The 16,330-nt window shown below is 44.5% G+C and overlaps 1 protein-coding gene across 3 annotated transcripts in view; it reads right to left on the minus strand.

The window, feature by feature from the left end:
- Positions 1-200: 200 nt before the first annotated feature.
- FNBP1 (formin binding protein 1) overlaps positions 201-16,330 on the minus strand; it is a 133,471-nt gene continuing 117,341 nt past the window's right edge. For 2 of the 3 annotated variants that reach the window (XM_025204958.1, XM_025204957.1), the window contains exons 13-18: positions 12,546-12,655; positions 9,462-9,594; positions 7,190-7,311; positions 6,677-6,816; positions 4,700-4,858; positions 201-1,583 (exon numbers count right to left, since the gene is read on the minus strand). In XM_025204958.1, the coding sequence (XP_025060743.1) occupies positions 1,552-1,583; positions 4,700-4,858; positions 6,677-6,816; positions 7,190-7,311; positions 9,462-9,594; positions 12,546-12,655 (696 nt within the window). In that variant the 3' untranslated portion in view covers positions 201-1,551. The remainder of the gene's footprint in view (positions 1,584-4,699; positions 4,859-6,676; positions 6,817-7,189; positions 7,312-9,461; positions 9,595-12,545; positions 12,656-16,330) is intronic. The other variant, XM_025204956.1, reaches the window with a different exon arrangement.

Raw genomic sequence — 16,330 nt, forward strand, 5'->3', positions numbered from 1 at the left:
AAGAGGAGAGAGAGGGGTAACATTTTAACAGAAGTGCAGTGACAGCAATTTTCTAGAAAGGGCAACACCACATCCTTTCTGGTATGCATGTGCTTTTCTGAGCGGGCAGCAGATAAAGGGAAAGTTTATCCCACTTGTTCTGTGTCAGTAAAGTGGATCAACTTATGTGAATAATCACTAAAAAAAAAACCCCACAAGAATGAGAAAATATAATGTTTATTAGAGGAAGAGTTGGGAATACAGCTAGCTATGAGGAGAGACCCAACAGATGTGCTTTCTTTAAAGAATAAGAATAGGAGAGGAACAAATCACACTGGCCATATTTTACAAACTTTTAACGAAGAATGGAAGTTCTATTAAAGTTCTGGCAGAGGCAGACAGCTGGGAAACAAAAAGTTTTATCAATGTAACAGGGTCATGTCTTGTTCAATGATTATCAAAACAAAATTTCGGTTAGGCAGACGAACAGCCAATAAAACCATAATATATATATAAAAAACAAAAAAAAGATAAAAACAATCAAAATTCAAGTCACTTTAGTTTTTAAGTTACACTATATACAAATTATTCTTTTCAGGAGGAGCACTATAGAGATGCATTTAACAAAAGGAATTAAAAAAACTGCCATAATCCAGTTTATAATTATTGTCTCCTAAATATTTTGGCAAGCGTTAAATAATCACGTATCTATCCTAAGATAAAAAAGTGCATCAGCATGGTTAAAAAAAAAGAAGTCATCAAGAATCTAGATGATGGTTATGGCAAATAAACAGCAGAGCCACAAAGCCGCTAGAATCACCGGGCTGTCCACAGAGATGTATTTGTATGCAGTGACGGGTACAGAGCCCACAGAAACAAAGGGACCAAAATGCTAATCTGCCTGTGGCTCCAACATTTGTTCCAAAAAATAAAACCTCACAAACAGGCTCTGTTTATTCCCCATCACCCAAATGGCCAATATTTCTCCTGGACATGGCATCTTTGTTGGGAGAAGTGGGCAGGAAGTTGGTCTAATAGAAAGAAGGTTATTTTATGTAACTTTTGAACATCAATCTTGATTTCACAGTGGTAATCACTGAAAGACAGTTTTGTTCCTAAGGCGACTACGAGGTAATATAGTCATTTACACATTGCCAGACCAGACTGGACTGAACCCAAAGTCCAACTAGTCCAGAATCCAACAATTGTCAGTACCAGATGCATAAGAGGAAAGTATAAGAAACCCTGCAGCAGGTTGCTGTCGGATAACCTGCCCATAGAAGAATTTTCTTCCTGATCCCCAACAGTCAGAAGCCAGCATAAGCCCTGAAACATGCAGATTAATATCCAACATCTTCAATTCTTAGTTTGCACATGCAAATATCTAGCATTAATGGAAGTTTCAGATGTTCAGCAGCTGAATCAACTGTACCTAACAGAATGTCTCTCATTGACAGGGATGTGGTATGTGCTTTCATCTCTTCTAAAGAAAACCTTCTGAAATGCACCTCTTAAAATAACCATAGCAGCAAATCAGTAGAACAAAAGGTGAACAAGCCTATGCAAACCTACTCAGAGATTTTCTGAAGTGATTTGGGACACATCTGGAAGAAAAGAAAGCAAGACAAGATGAACATGAACTGCTCTTTTTGAGAAAGGGCTTGCTAACACCTTTGTTCGCTGGCGTACCATTCTAAGCTTACAGAGGGGCCCCTGCTCTCATGAGTATTTCCTGTCTGTAATGTGGTCAGAAGAGAGATTGCAACTGGCATGTCCTATTTGGGCCTACCTGAATATAGTCAGAGCAGCAGCAGCACAGAAGCCGGTGCATCATGGGCTTCAGTTACCTGATAAAGTACCTGGTCCCAAGTGAGCTCATACAGCCTGTGCCATAGTGGCCTCACTGCTAAATAGAACTAGCTTCGGTATGCCTACATGTCCTGTCAGCATCCCTCTCACTGCAGTGTAGACCCAGCTTCAGGGTCATTGAACAAGGCCTTTCCCTGGCACCTGCTCTCCTAGAGTAATGAATTTATCCAGAGTTTGGCTGAATTCAACCCAATTTTGTTTTAACTAATATTTAAAGGAGTGGGGTGTTTTATCCAGTCTCCCTGCAGAATGTAGTAGTAGATTCTGGCAGCTTATTCAAAGTAGAAGGAAGGACTTACATTTTCCACTTTAACCTGTCTTCAGTGGCCACTGACCACAAGGCTTATCTTATGAACCCAAAGGCAGATCCTTCAAACCCCTCACACTGATGTCTTAAAAGCAATTTTATGAGGGGTTCCACTTTAGATTTTAAGAAAATGAAGGAAACGAGTTCATTAATATTTTCTGAATATTGTGGCTCTGGTATATTTTACTTTACTTTTCACTGGGTTGTTACCATATTTCCTGAAATGGCATGTATATGGCTCTTTAAAATGACCCTCAAAGGGGATTTAAAAAAAAAAAGAAGGAAAATTAAAACATTAGGGGCAAGCAAATGAACAAATGCTGGGACAGAAATGACTGCAGCTGTGTCAACAGCCCACTCGTAATGCAGTGCACATGATTTGTAAGATGATGCAGCAATCTTGTTATTATCATAATTTGCATAATAACCTCAGTGTATTAAGTGCTTTGCTTGATGCCAAATCTTGTGTTTGGATTGAAAGGCTCCTGCAATATCCTCACAGTCTGCAATGAGCTACAGAAAAGGGGCAGCCTTTATTCTGGATTTTCTTGCTTTTCCTACTATTAGGATTTCTCCCTGCCCTGTCAGACTGGCATGCACTGCTGCATATTCCATCCACTTGGCTGCTGGGCTCATAAGCAATTACCCTGACAAAATGCTCCAGGGACGTGATACCTGACGTACATCCAAGGGCAAAGGAGTCATGCTTGCTGTTTGGAGGCGGGTTTTTAAAAGTGTTTTAGCCCAGTGGGAGCCAACGTTTTGGCAGATGTGCCAAAAGTTAGCCCCACACCCTCTCTGAGCGCCAATCTGGTCGCTTTCCCCTGCCCAGTTTGCTGCTCTGCTTTCTGCTTCCTGCCCAATCTACTGCTCTTCCTTCTGCTTCCTGCCCTGTTGCCACTGTGCTGCCAACTCCCTCCCCAGTCTGCTGCATGCCACACACAAAAGCTGCCCAGGCCATTTGTGGCACCTGTGTCACAGGTTGCCCCCCCCTTCCATTCTAACCTATTGATTTCTACTGGCCCTTCACTGCAGTCCCCGTGGGGGTCAAAGAAGGATAAAGCATTTTGCAAAACAACAGCAAAGCCTGAGCTTGCAAATGCCATCATCAATAGGGGAGGCAAGACTTGTAGTCAATCTCCACACTGGAGAGCACTAGAATGACTACGGATTCTAAGCTCTCTGCATCTGTGTGTAATGTGGAGGCTGCATTGAGAGTCAACTTTCCTACTACTTTACCAGGGAATGAACAGGTAAAGGATGCTGCACTTCCTACACTGACTCTTGAAGGAAGGGTTTCAACTCACCCTACCATTGCCAACACTAGCAGAACCCCTCTGGATTAGGTCAAGATAAACCCACAATCCGTATTTCATCTCAGGAGGACAGGGCCTGGTATCCGTTAATACTGAATCAAGGCAACATGAGCGTATCGAGTTGTGTGGTCTTTGTCTGCAGAAAGACCTTCTATCTGTTGCCTGCAGTCCAGCCTAAACATTACTGCTTTACAATGGACAGAAAGGCTTGTTTCACAAAGAGGATACACTTAAGCTTTTCAAAGGTATCTTGCAGAATTAATGATTGAAAAAGCCACTATCTAACAGGGAACTTCAGAACCTTCCTGATCTAAAGTAGTGGCAATCACACAGGGCTGTCACCTCTGATGTCTCAGTTATCCTGGCAGCTCCTGGCTACTTGGACAGAGCATCACACCTGTACACTAACCATGATTTTGTATGCACTTTTTCCACTTAGGCAGCAGGGCTGTCAACAGCTGTAAATAGTGATAAAGGAAACTGAGGAACAAGAATCATGGATATGGGCTCAGAAGTACCTCACTGCTTACATGTACGTGAGCAGAAGAGGAAGTAGCTACCTGCATCTCAGTTAAAAAAACATACATGTCCAAAAGAGGACTTCCTGATTCTCTTCAAATGCCACCACTTCACTGATTTACCAAGGGTGACAGGGTAACTTCATGGCTCCATGTTGGTTAGATTTACTTTCTCCTGCTGTAGAAACTAAAGGGTAGCCCCTGTCTCTATTTAAAAGGGCCTACAGAATAGGTTAGGTTCCAAAAAGCTGCCACATTCAGAGATAAAAAGCACTAATTATTTTGTGTATACCATTTCACATAGTCAATCGGAAAGAAATACTTCATTTCCAACTATGGCTGAAATGTAGCTAGGAAATATCCATTGACTATCTAGTGAAGACACACAGGTGTTAAGAATGGCCTTATCTGACCCATGTTACGTTGGGCTGTGTGTTGGCAGTTAGTAGTCTCAGGCTAACAGTCAGGTCTTCCCCCAAATTTTAACAGTTTAACCACTCAGCATCTTCTCATCTGACCAAGCAAAGTCAAGTTTTTACAGTACATAACGTCATACAAGTCCATTATGCAAGTGTATGAAATAATGCACTTTGTGGCATTGTCCAGTCCTTAAAAAGGCCCGGTCTGCAACACCGAGCCATTTCAGGGAGGAATGTCCCTGTGAAAGCAAGCAAAGTAATTAAAACAGTATTAAATGTAAGTCATAGCACCTTTGGCATTTTTGTCCAAATAGACTTCGACATATGACGTGGGGACATAACCCTCCTCATCTTCATTCCTCCGGATTCGGGTCCATCCATCACCTTTGTCTTCCTCTATTACATAGAGCATTTCTCCTTCTGTTACTGAAATTGTTCCTTCATTCTGACCTGAAATACAGAGAACAGTAGTTTAAGTTTCCTACCCAACGTAGCCCACACAGACAACCATGGGAACCCAGGGGGAAACTCAGTAAATATACTGAAACAATGTCCTTTAATCACAAGCAGCATGGACTCTGGAGGCTAGGGCATGTATTCAAAGACCTGGATGGGTGCAGCACTGACATCAGATCTGCAGTGGAAAATTCCAGGAAGAAGACAGTAATGTATCATGAGCTTGGGTTCTACTGACCATCTTAAGTCAATATTCAGCTTTTACTGTTATGTTGCTGAGATGCAGTTACCAAAGACCAGGGTGTCTGTTTACAATAGGAAGAGTATATTTACAATTCACTGCATGGCAGCAAGGCGAAGATCTATCTGTTCATCTGTTCTATAGCTCAGTGAAGTACCTGTGCCTCATATAATCCTGACATAAAAATATTCCTTATGGGGAAATTTTAAACAGTTCATTTGATACAGATTTTTCCAACCAACTGCATGCTTGCCTGGCAAACAACAGGGAGATGTTCTGGGCCACACTTTGCACCCATTAAAGTCAACAGGAAAGTTATAACGGATTTGCATGAATGTAGCATCGGGCCCTTAGAGAACAAAGTATATGAAGTGGAAAACAAATCTGGTCCTCTCTCTCCTATTGTACATGCACACAGGACACAAGAGGTCTGTACTTAATTCCTGCTTTTGCATTCATTCCCCCTGTAACCTTGGGCAAAACATTTTATATCTCTGTGCCTCGGCTCATTTGCAGAGTGGAGATAATGATTCATAGATGTTGGGGCTGGAAGGGACCTTACAAGATCATCGGGTCCAGCCGCCCTGTACTTGAGCTCCTTCCTCTCACTTGTTGCTTGTCTTATCCAATCAAGCTCTTCAGGGAAAGGGACTGTGTGAACTACACCAAGCACAGTGAAGGGGAGTTGTTTCACTGTTACTTTTCATTATAAATAGGGTTGACAAACTTTAAAAAAAATGAATCGCAATTAATTGTGAGATTAAAAAAATAGGTGCGATTAATCACAATTTTAATTGCACAGTTAAACAATGGTCAGCACCTGCCCCACCCAACAACCTGGAGCCCGCGTGCCCTGAGGCTCCTCCACCAAGAGCACACAGCCCCAGCCCTGACCTCGGCCTACCCTGCACCCACTCCAGACTCACCCCGGCCAGAGCGGACCAGCTGGAACCCGTGCGAACAACCCCGACCCTGGCCTGCCCCGCGCCTGCCCCAAACTCACCTGCCCACACTGAGCAGCAGCAGTGACAGCAGCCAGGCAGAAGCTGCTGCTCAGTGCAGAGGAAAAGCAGCTCCTTCCCCTCACCACTGCTGGGCCCTTCTTGTTACAGCTGCCTGGAGCCCACACCCAGGCTGCCCTGCAGCTCCTCTGCACTGCGACTGCTGACCTGCTGCGTAGCCAGGAGGCAGCAGTGACAGCAGTGGACAGGAGCCACAGGACAGCCCAGGCAGCTGCAGCAAGTAAGGCCCAGTAGTGGTGAAGGAGAGGGGTCACTTTACCCTCGTGCAGAGTAGAAGCTTCTGCACAGCCACTGCCACTGCTCAGTGTGGGCTGGCAAATCTGGAGCAGGCGCAGGGCAGGCTGATCGGGGCTGTGCACACGGGTTCTGGCTGATCCAGAGCTGGTCCTCTCCACTGGTCAAAACAACGTGCACAATTAACAAAATTAAAAAAAACAAACGTTAATTTGTTTTTGCATTAATCGTGCAAGTTAACTTCAATTAACTGACAGCCCTAAAATAAATAACACATCAGCACTAAGTGACATAGATGTGGAGGGTTAGCAATACCTTCAAATGTATAGAGTGCTTTGCACGTTCCTATGGTAGGAAGTGGTTCTTCATCATCAAATTCATCATCAAAATCCGTAGCCGGCACCTTCATCTCACTCTCCTGACTCTGATCCTCTGTGTAACTGCCATCTGGGCTGCTCAAGAAAGGAAAATATACAGCAACTATAGCAACCAGTCTCAGGAGCAGTATGACAAGGAAACACGCAGCTGCAGAACAGTCAAGACCAAGCATGCAGCTGCAGTATGTGCTGGTATCATTGGCTGCTTCCACAGTGTGAAGGGGAAATTCCTGGAAAACATTCATTCTTCTATTTTCTGCTGTGGCAAATTAGAATGATTTTGTATCAAAGTATGGAAATTACTGTTTTCTTAAAGAGCAGCAGCTTGCTGTCTGGCTATGGATTAGCCTTGTTGCATGCAGCACTTAAATGTCTGCTGGTACTTGTAATGAAATGAAGGTGTAACGGAAACTAGCACACTGAACAGGACAGCTCTGTACAGATACTGTACCTCTCCCGGTCCTGGGCACAATTGTTCACGGCCGAGGTATTCTGGGTTTCATACATTCCGCTCTGTCGTCGGGTCTGCTCGGTCCGCATGGGGAGCCTGCCCTCCACCTCAGCCAGCCAGCCCTGCAAAAAGAAAGCAGCAGGTTTCACGTGTCTCTTGAACACTCCAGATAGCCAACGGGCATTGTGTGGCTCTTTGGTGTTATACTTGATGCTCACATTGCTGTAATAAAGGCAAACAATCATCTACTGTAAAAGCACTTGAACTTCACTTCAAGCTGCTGTCAGCAGGGATGAGGGGATACAGATGCTGCATTCTAAGCATACTTTTAAAAATATCAGTGTTGCCAAAAAAATGTACAAGCTGATTGAAAACAGTGTGAGCTGTCCCTACAGGCTCAGAAACAGTAGTTTACTACAGCTGCACTGAAATGCTGCTAGTCTAGGAACAATGAGGTAAGGAAAAAGGAGCACGGGGATTTCATCAACGTTAGAGGAAAAAAAATCCATGAATGTCAAGTGGGAAAAGGCTGTAGCTGGGAGGAAATCAAAAGCTCCTAACTTCCAAAGAGATACTGCAAGCAGCAGAGAACAAAGCAAATATAAAAAGGATCCAAAATTACACTGTAGACATAAATGGACATTGCCAGAGTGTGGAATGTAATCCTTCCCCATCCCTATAATTCTTCTGGTGTAATTACAATGGCTTGCATTGATAATGGGTTCAATTATTCCATCGAGAGCCTTTGTATCTTTTAAATGCTTTCTGTTAACAGCAGACTGTTCCTTAAAATGTGCTTCATCTCATGGCTTCTGTCCAGCTATTAGACATACAGATAGCCCTCTCCATTGATCCTTGTCACACTTTCCAAAGCAGTTTCTTTGGACAATAATGTGTTTTAATTGATTTTTTTCCTTCATCCTGTTTTGGATTCTCATAAGGTCTGAATAGGGGCTGGGTGGAGAGTGCACTCCTTAGTGCACACCAGTTTAATAACATCAGCAAATATGGTACTGAGAAGATGAAACTTTGGCTGTGAAAGGATGGAAGTGGAATTCGCTTGGTACCTGAGAGGCATTCTGCTGCAAATGGAAGAGTGCAGAGCACTGAAAAGGGTATCCTTCCTTCTGCTACTTATCATCCTTTTTTGTGAAAAATATAGACCAAGTTTGCTGGCCAGCCACACAAATGAAGGAGCCAGGATGTATTATTGTGAAAAGGCCCCAATTCAGCAAAAATACTAAGCATTGATTAACTTTAAATGCATTCACTTTAATGGTAAACAAGTACTTAAGTGCTTACTGAACCAGAACTAATTAATAGGAGCAGCAATTCCCAAACTGCAGGCCACGACCCAAATGGGGTCGTAATAGCAGACAGAGTCACAATAAACAGGGTTCTGGGTTTTCCAGACAAAAACACAAGAAAATACAGATTTCCCCTTGCAAGCTGGCAGAGTTCCAGCCTGCAAGGGGCTTCTTGGAGCTGGGTGGGGAGCAGGGGAGGGCGATCGGGGCAGGGGGCACCACATGTAAGCCAAGCAGCTACGTCTGTGAGGGCAAGGGGCACAGCCAACACACTGGGAGAGTGGGGAGGGCACAGGCAATGGAGGAGGGCAGGGGGGCACAGGTCCCCTGAGATTTCTGTGCCTACAGCGAGGCATGGAGCTGCAGCGGGGCCAGACCAGCTCTGGGCAGGAGCTGCCTCTGAACCCATGAGCAAGACCTGGTGCGGGAGGAAGCACCGTGCCACCATGGCCACCAAGGTGAGGCACAGTAGCAGCAGCATGGAGTTGTGCTCCCCACTGCTGCCGGGGAGGCAGGGAGCACCTCAACTCAGTGACCAGTGTCATATGGCGCTCTCTCGTGCCAAGTCCCATCCGCTGGGCTGCAGAGCCCCTTGGAGGAGGGCAGCAGGGTGGGGAGCCCTGAGCCTGCAGCAGGCAGCCCACATCCTGCCCAGCACCCATCACAAGCTCCGCTCCAGCTGTGCCACCCACAATGGGGGAAGGAGAGGGAGAGCCAGGCTCTGGTTGCAGCAGCCACCATCTCCTGCAGGCAGAAGCCAGGGCTCGGGCGCCACTGGGGGGCAGGGGGCTGCAGGCCCTGGCCCTGGGGCACCTGTGGGGGGGTGGGAGGCTGCGAGTTGAGTATGAGGGACCATGCTGAGGAAATGGGGTCATAAATGGGGTCACACTGAGGCAAAGTTTGGGAGTCACTGAATTAGAGGCTTCCATCACAGGAGTGCATTAGCCCCCAAAACCCTTCCATACCTCAAATTTCTGGACCTCTAATCGTAACTTTTCCATGTTTTGTCCCAGTTCGGCTAATCTGTGATCCACGCTGGCTGGGTCTCCCATCTGTGGGTTCTTGATATAGACGTCTTTCATTTTTGTTAAGGCATCTCTGCAAGGAAAAGAGGCAAAAACAACAAAGGTGATTTTGGCAGCAGTTGGGTGCGCCACCCTTCTGCCTGAACCTGATGACAAAAATTTAAAGCAGGTTACTCTGAGACAGGGCTCCCAGCTGTATCAAGTGTAGAGTAGTAACTCTACTATGCAAGGACTTTGTTCTGTTCAGGCTAACCCATTTCCAAATTAGAGGTCTCCCCTGGATAGCACAGAAGTTGTCTGTACATAGAGTTCATGAATTACCGGGCACTGCCTCCCCTGGACAGTCTTTACCGACAGTCACTGCACCATAAGACACTGATAAGTGGGACAGTGTGTTGTGTGTGTAAGCCATATTCTCCACCCTGATGGCACCACAGAGGTGCCTTACAGGACCCTACTCCATATGCATAACAGTTGTATAATCAGCTCTACAAGCAAATCATTGGTAAGAGTGGACAAAGAAAGGCTACAGAATATACAATATGGGGCAAGATTAGTATCCAAATCCCCTAGGTGACTCTGAAAATCTCATCCTTTATAACCAGAGGAAAAGTGGCCAAATTCTTGGAGTAGAATTCTTGGGTGGCAGCATGACTGGCCTTTGGGAGGAGAGATTTGAGGTGTGAGTTTGGCTTTGACTCAGAAAAGTTTTCTATTACTTAATATTAGGATTTCCACTTAATTAACCTTGGTAAAAAAAAAGATCTGGCTGAGGTCTCCACAGCTCAGCGTTGATCTGAAGAACAACACTTGAACTCTCCAGAGAAATATCTTCCCAGCTTTTTGCACCTACTAAATGGTGTCCCCATCCTGGACTCAATGTCAGCTCAGAATGTGAGCCAGAGGCTTGGAAATCTTGGTACAGAATGAAGCACTAACCAGAAACTCTTGTCCTGTCTCTTGCATTTTGCTTGCCTTAAGCATATAAAACATAAATCACCCCCAACATATATTTATTTTACACTGTTTAGAATGAAATTATAGCCAGATGGTTTGTATTTGTCAGTGTAGCAACAGATGGACGTCAGGCCACATGAAGCGATGCTGCCTCCTGTGAAGTTATGCAGCATTTCTGAGACAGTCTTTGGGGCTATATTTCAGCTCAAGATAGATGCCAATTGCCATCCTGGAAGCTGGTACCTCAAGGTCTACATTAATGTGCTTCATGCGTTCCTGTGCCCAGCCAGAAGGCATGTCTTGCAGAGCCATCATTCATGGCAATGCGCTGAACTTGACATGAGGCAGGTTGAGGTCAAGTGTTAAGCGATTTTATCTACAGGACAAGAAAACATTTTCTGGCTTGGAAATGGGGTGACTTAACGAACTGACGTCTCATCTTCCTGGCATGACAATTCAGCATTTCTCCAGGCATTACTTGGAGTAAAAAGGTTAACTTGAGTCCCACGATCTGAGTTAATGTTCTCTTTATGTGAGAGATTCCCACAAAACCCATGACAATTGCAGCCCTGTGCATACTTTGTTTTGTGTAGGGAGAACCCAGGAAAAGGAGTGGGTGGCAAGGAAGTAGAGACATTTTTGTGGCTGCAGCATTAAGGGACATTATTGCAAACACATGAGTCATGGATTCTTATTCACTCTGCTTTTCTGACTGTTCCTGTTAGTGCTTCGTTCAGCAATCTTATCTCTGAAATACCATACTGACCTAATGCAAGTCTGCTCTAATTTCATGGATATCCGTTATTTAATTCAAATAAAAATCAATTAAAAATGAGGTGAAAGGGAAATTATACAAGGACAAATACTACAATATCAAGACAACAGGCAAAACAAATAATGTAACTATCTGTAGGTATAGTTACATCATTTCTTATTTTTTTCTGATTTCTGATAGGGAATTATCCTCATGTTGCTTATAACGAAAAGCTGCTGTTTGATTTGTGGGTACTGAGACCAAAATTAAATGCCTTCTTAAATTTTGTTTGGCAAACATAAAAAGGACTTTGAAAAAAATGCAAGCCCTCACCTCTTCCTAATATTACCAAAGTCCTAGCCTTGAAATATCATTAGATGATAGCTAAGCTTTCCTGTTTCTTGCAAGTGTGGGATGCACCAATTTTTTTTTTTTTTTATAAAGCATTCACAGAATGAGAACCAGGAGCTGCAAATATAAACAGCCAGAGTCACTTAAAAGGCTTGCTTCTCATAAAACTTAGTCTCCTAAAAAACAAATGTACAAAGGTGCAGAATCATTAAGGTGTTCTGCTTCCAGAAAATAGACACAAGCAGAACACTGTTTTAAAACTAAAATGGGTGATTAACCAAGTACTTTGGTAAACATTGCCTTGCTGATAAAAGTCCCTGTTATTAGGATCCCCCAGAAGACAGAACATGTCCAAGGTTGCTTTGAAACATTTACAAATTGCCATTACCTCAACGCTGAAAAGTCTATAGGCTTGGTAGTCCTGAAAGACATGGTGAGAGCTGAGCACAGAGGGAACCTTATATTAAAATACCAAACTGTTTATTAAAAAGCGGCAAAGGTTGGGCTGATTCATTCCCAGAGGTAAATCCCAACGCTCTGTGACACACCTACTTGGCCCCAAATAACTGCACATATGTTCCCCTTCAAAGGCCTGGCACATCAATGCCAGAACAAAGGAAAAATGGTCAGGGGCACCATTAGCTCTGCTGACTACTGAGGTTCTTGTACTGGAGCCTTCATATTCCTGCATTTCAATGCTGGATGGCATTATAAGGTGGGAGGGTGGAATGATAATATAACTAGCATCCCTGCCCTAGATACTTGAATTCACGCCCAACATGCTTTTAGTCATCTCTGCCATTCCTACAGCACCCCCTCCAATGGGTGCTCACTCACAGGTCACAACTTTGTTCCTCTCTTTTGTTTCGAAAAGGAACAACTTTCTATTGTATTTCAGACTCTACCATTCTCCTACAAGAAAGGCCTTCTTTAAGTTCTCCTGATACGGTAGCTCAGCCTACCTTTGATCCATCTCTTTCTGAATGTCTTTGTTTAGTTCATCAACCTTTTGCTGGAGTTTCTTTCTTCTTTGTTCAGGTGGGAGGTTGCTGAAGTCCTCTGGTCCTGCACCCTGCACGTTGCACGGTGAGGGAGAAAAACAAAGATGAGTGAGAGCCTGAAAAATTCAAGTAAATCCCTCAAAATTCCAGTTTGAAAACAACTGTCTGGAAAATCTGTGCAAAACCACCATGGTTTGAAGCACTGTCATGCTTTATCTTTACATCTCTAAAGCTATGAATGGTTTAGGTCCCAAATACTTGAAAACCATCTCAATGCAATGCCCTACTGCCATAAGAAATGGACAGCAAAAGATTGCTGGCTGTGAAATGTCAGAGCCCGAGGCTGAAGTGGAGAATCTGTTGCCATCCTGATATGACACACTTGATTTTATCTTGCAGAGTTCCTCTCTCATGGGAAGCCTGATCTTTCCTGCCTTCCCCTGCTGTGCTGCAGATATCATCCCTACTGTAAGCATGTACTGGCTTTTACTCCCGTGTTGGGTATGCATCTCTCCCATGCAAATTTAAATTACACACCACACACCACACAAACCAGGACACAACTTGCTCGGGCAGCACAAAAACTGTTGGTGCAGGCCCAGGTGCAGTACCCTTGAAAGAGAGGGTAAATAATTTCCTACTTCCTTAGAAGCACTCTCTAATAGTAGGACCCTCTGACACTCGCTCACGCTACAGGAATATTACCTTTGGGATATGCCATTTATAAGTATACACTTTATAAGCATGCTCTCCAGTGACTCGGGATCAATGCACCATGAGTCATCTGCCCTTCAACTACACAGAATCCAGTTCTCTTCTCAGTTCTCTTCTCATGTATACTAGTTTAAACCAAGAGTAATATTGCTAGTTGCATATTTAAACCAGAGGAAGAGGGGAATATCGGATCCCAATTCTACTCAAAATAAAATACCCATATCTACTGTTAAAATGCTATTCCCCTTCCTGACCAGCATGGGTTTATGCAGCAGATAGAACATATGTACAGTCAAGATAGAACTCTATTTCCCTCAGTGTATTTAAATGGCAGCTTTTTAGCCATTATGGGCAGGAGTGATTCTATTCCTCTATAGTGTGGACACATATGCACACATGTACATGTTCAATCAATACAATAGGTTTCGTACACACACAGCTACTTAAGTCTCAAAACCCCACAAGTAGCAGGTGCTAGTTTCAATAGGAGGAAGGGATCCCTTCCCAAATAGCTAAGCAGCTAGGGCACTCACCTAGGCAGCCACAGACCCACTTCTCCTCCACACCCACCATCTTTTTTTCCAGGTCGTATACTCAGCTACATGCGTACCTGGGCTATAGATGTGTGTACAAAGCCATGTACACATGCAGCCAACACAAAGGCCTACTGCACATGTTAACTCCACACACACAGGCTTATTTATACAAAGCAGAAAGCAGGGGCCAAAGACGGCCAGGCAGATAGTTAGACATCTGCCATTTAGATGCACAAACGGCAACAGAATTTTGCCCCAAGTCCCCAAGTCTTTACTGTCTTTTTTACTCCAGTCTCTTCTTTTGCTGGTGAGGAGATGAGAGCATAGGCTATGGTAAGTGATGCTGAAAACATCTCAGCATTAACTAACCAGCTTCAGTTTAAGAGAACCATGTCCAAATTCTCAAACAAAAATGTACACAGGGGATTTTACAAATGCAAAAGGACACACCTGGGGAGTTTCCTCCCATCTTTTTAATCTATAAAATGTGCCATTTGTTAGACAGATCATGTATGGGGGAGTAGAGGCCCACCATAATGGGGCATCTCCCCCCTGCCACAGCAATTTCAATATTTTGTGGACAGGCCATTAAATGGTACGTATCGTGGTCAGGCTGAAGGACTGCAAATGGTTTAGTGGACAGGAGGGATACGTAGTTACAGGAAAGCTACAAGTCTACTTTTACGTGTCCACCAGATGATACAGGCACGGATTCCTCCCAGCAAGTTCTTATTTGAAAGTTGCAAAAACAAATGACAGACCAGAAATCCTTTTTTAAACTACTGAAACTGCTGTCATTCAGAAACTTTGGCCTGCACTACAAGTGGTGGGGATACCAGCATAGCATGTACCAGCAAAGCAGACAATACTGCAGACCAGCGCATTAACGCTGCATAGAACCACATGCCTGAGACTCAAAAGACAATCTTACTAAGTTCACTCCATGCCTCCAAAAGGAGGATGCAGCTTCTGCCCTTAAAGTGGTCCAATCAAAAGCCTCTCCTGGCACATGCTGAGTACATTTTACACTACCAGAGACCTGTCTGAGTTAACACAGACTGTCTGTATTTCTGGGGTGCTGCTTGCGCGACGAAGCAGAGGAACTGTACTACTGTTATCTGCATTATTCATGGAAATAATGAAGGGCTGGGCCTATCAGCCTCAATTCGTTTGCCTGCAGATAACACATAAACCACAGCCCCAGGATAAAAGAGTATATAAAAGGTGCTCCTCTCCGGACCGAACTTTCGGGTGAATGAGCCTTTGGAGTGTCCTCTCATGCAGAGAGGACATAAACTAGGGGCAGGCAATTATTTTGGGTGGAGGGCCACTTACTGAGTTTTGGCAAGCCATCGAGGGCTGCATGACAGGCAGTCAGGAGCAGATAAATACTAATTTTCTAAAAATTTAGGGGCCCCGCAGGCCAGATAGAATGGCCTGGCGGGCCGCATCTGGCCCCTGGACCACATTTTACCCACCCCGACATAAACTGTTTTTGTGTAGGACGTTAGCTGCTGGAACAGCTGGAGCAGACCATGCCCAGGGGAGGGAAGCCCTAGATGTTGCCAGGCACACTTGCCACCCCAGACAATCTCAGACACACATGGCTCTCATCTCTCACGCATCTTATGTCCTACAGGTTTGTGAAACTTGGTGGAGGGGGCAGCACTTCACCTCCACCATCTCTGAGGATCCACTGCTTCATGAACCTGATGCAGTAGCTGCATTCTAGCAACTAGGATGAATGGAAGGACTCTGCATAAGTATTACTGACTGCCAGGCCTGTGGCTTGGAGACAGCCAAGAACAGCTGGGTTTTGCAAGTATCCTAGGGTTTTCTGTGCCACTGCTCCTCAGGCTTAGAATGAGTCTGAAGCTTAGATCTGGGTTGCAAGTGGAAAGGTAATGTCCACTCAGGCTGCTTGAGTAGGTTGCTGGGCCACATGAGTGCAGCAGAAGGGCTTGCATCTCCATGGAGGGGCATCACAAATGCTCAAAATAGCCTGTGGGGCACAGGTGTTCCTCTAAGAGGAAGCTATCTCTGAGTCTTACATCCTGAAAGATGACATCCATCTGAGTCAGGAGAGAACTGGTAAAGAACAGGGGCTCCAAGAATAATGAAGCAACATAAGCTCAGAGACCCTCACTGACCACCAACAGGAAAGCTTCCAAACAGACATCCCCACGGAGCTACTACAAATTCTTTAGGTTTCCTAAAACTTCAGCCAGCCCTTGGTGTCTCTGGCACATTGGCCTGCAGTCACTCAGCAAAGTAATTTTAACAGAATTCTTCTTGTGGCCGGGGCCAGGTTTGGCAAGGGAGCCAGAGCAAATTATTAGGCACATCCTGAGCTGCATATAACTCTATCCAAATGGTATGCTGTCTTAAGTGTACAATACCACGTTATGAAACGTGTTCTCATACGTGCTGTCACCTTTTCCCTTCCCAGCTCTGGTTTGTATTCTCTTACCGTTTTTTGAGGTATCGTTCCTGCTG

The sequence above is a fragment of the Alligator sinensis genome, unplaced genomic scaffold, assembly GCF_000455745.1.
Source record: "Alligator sinensis unplaced genomic scaffold, ASM45574v1 scaffold388_2, whole genome shotgun sequence".
Taxonomy (NCBI): domain Eukaryota; kingdom Metazoa; phylum Chordata; order Crocodylia; family Alligatoridae; genus Alligator; species Alligator sinensis.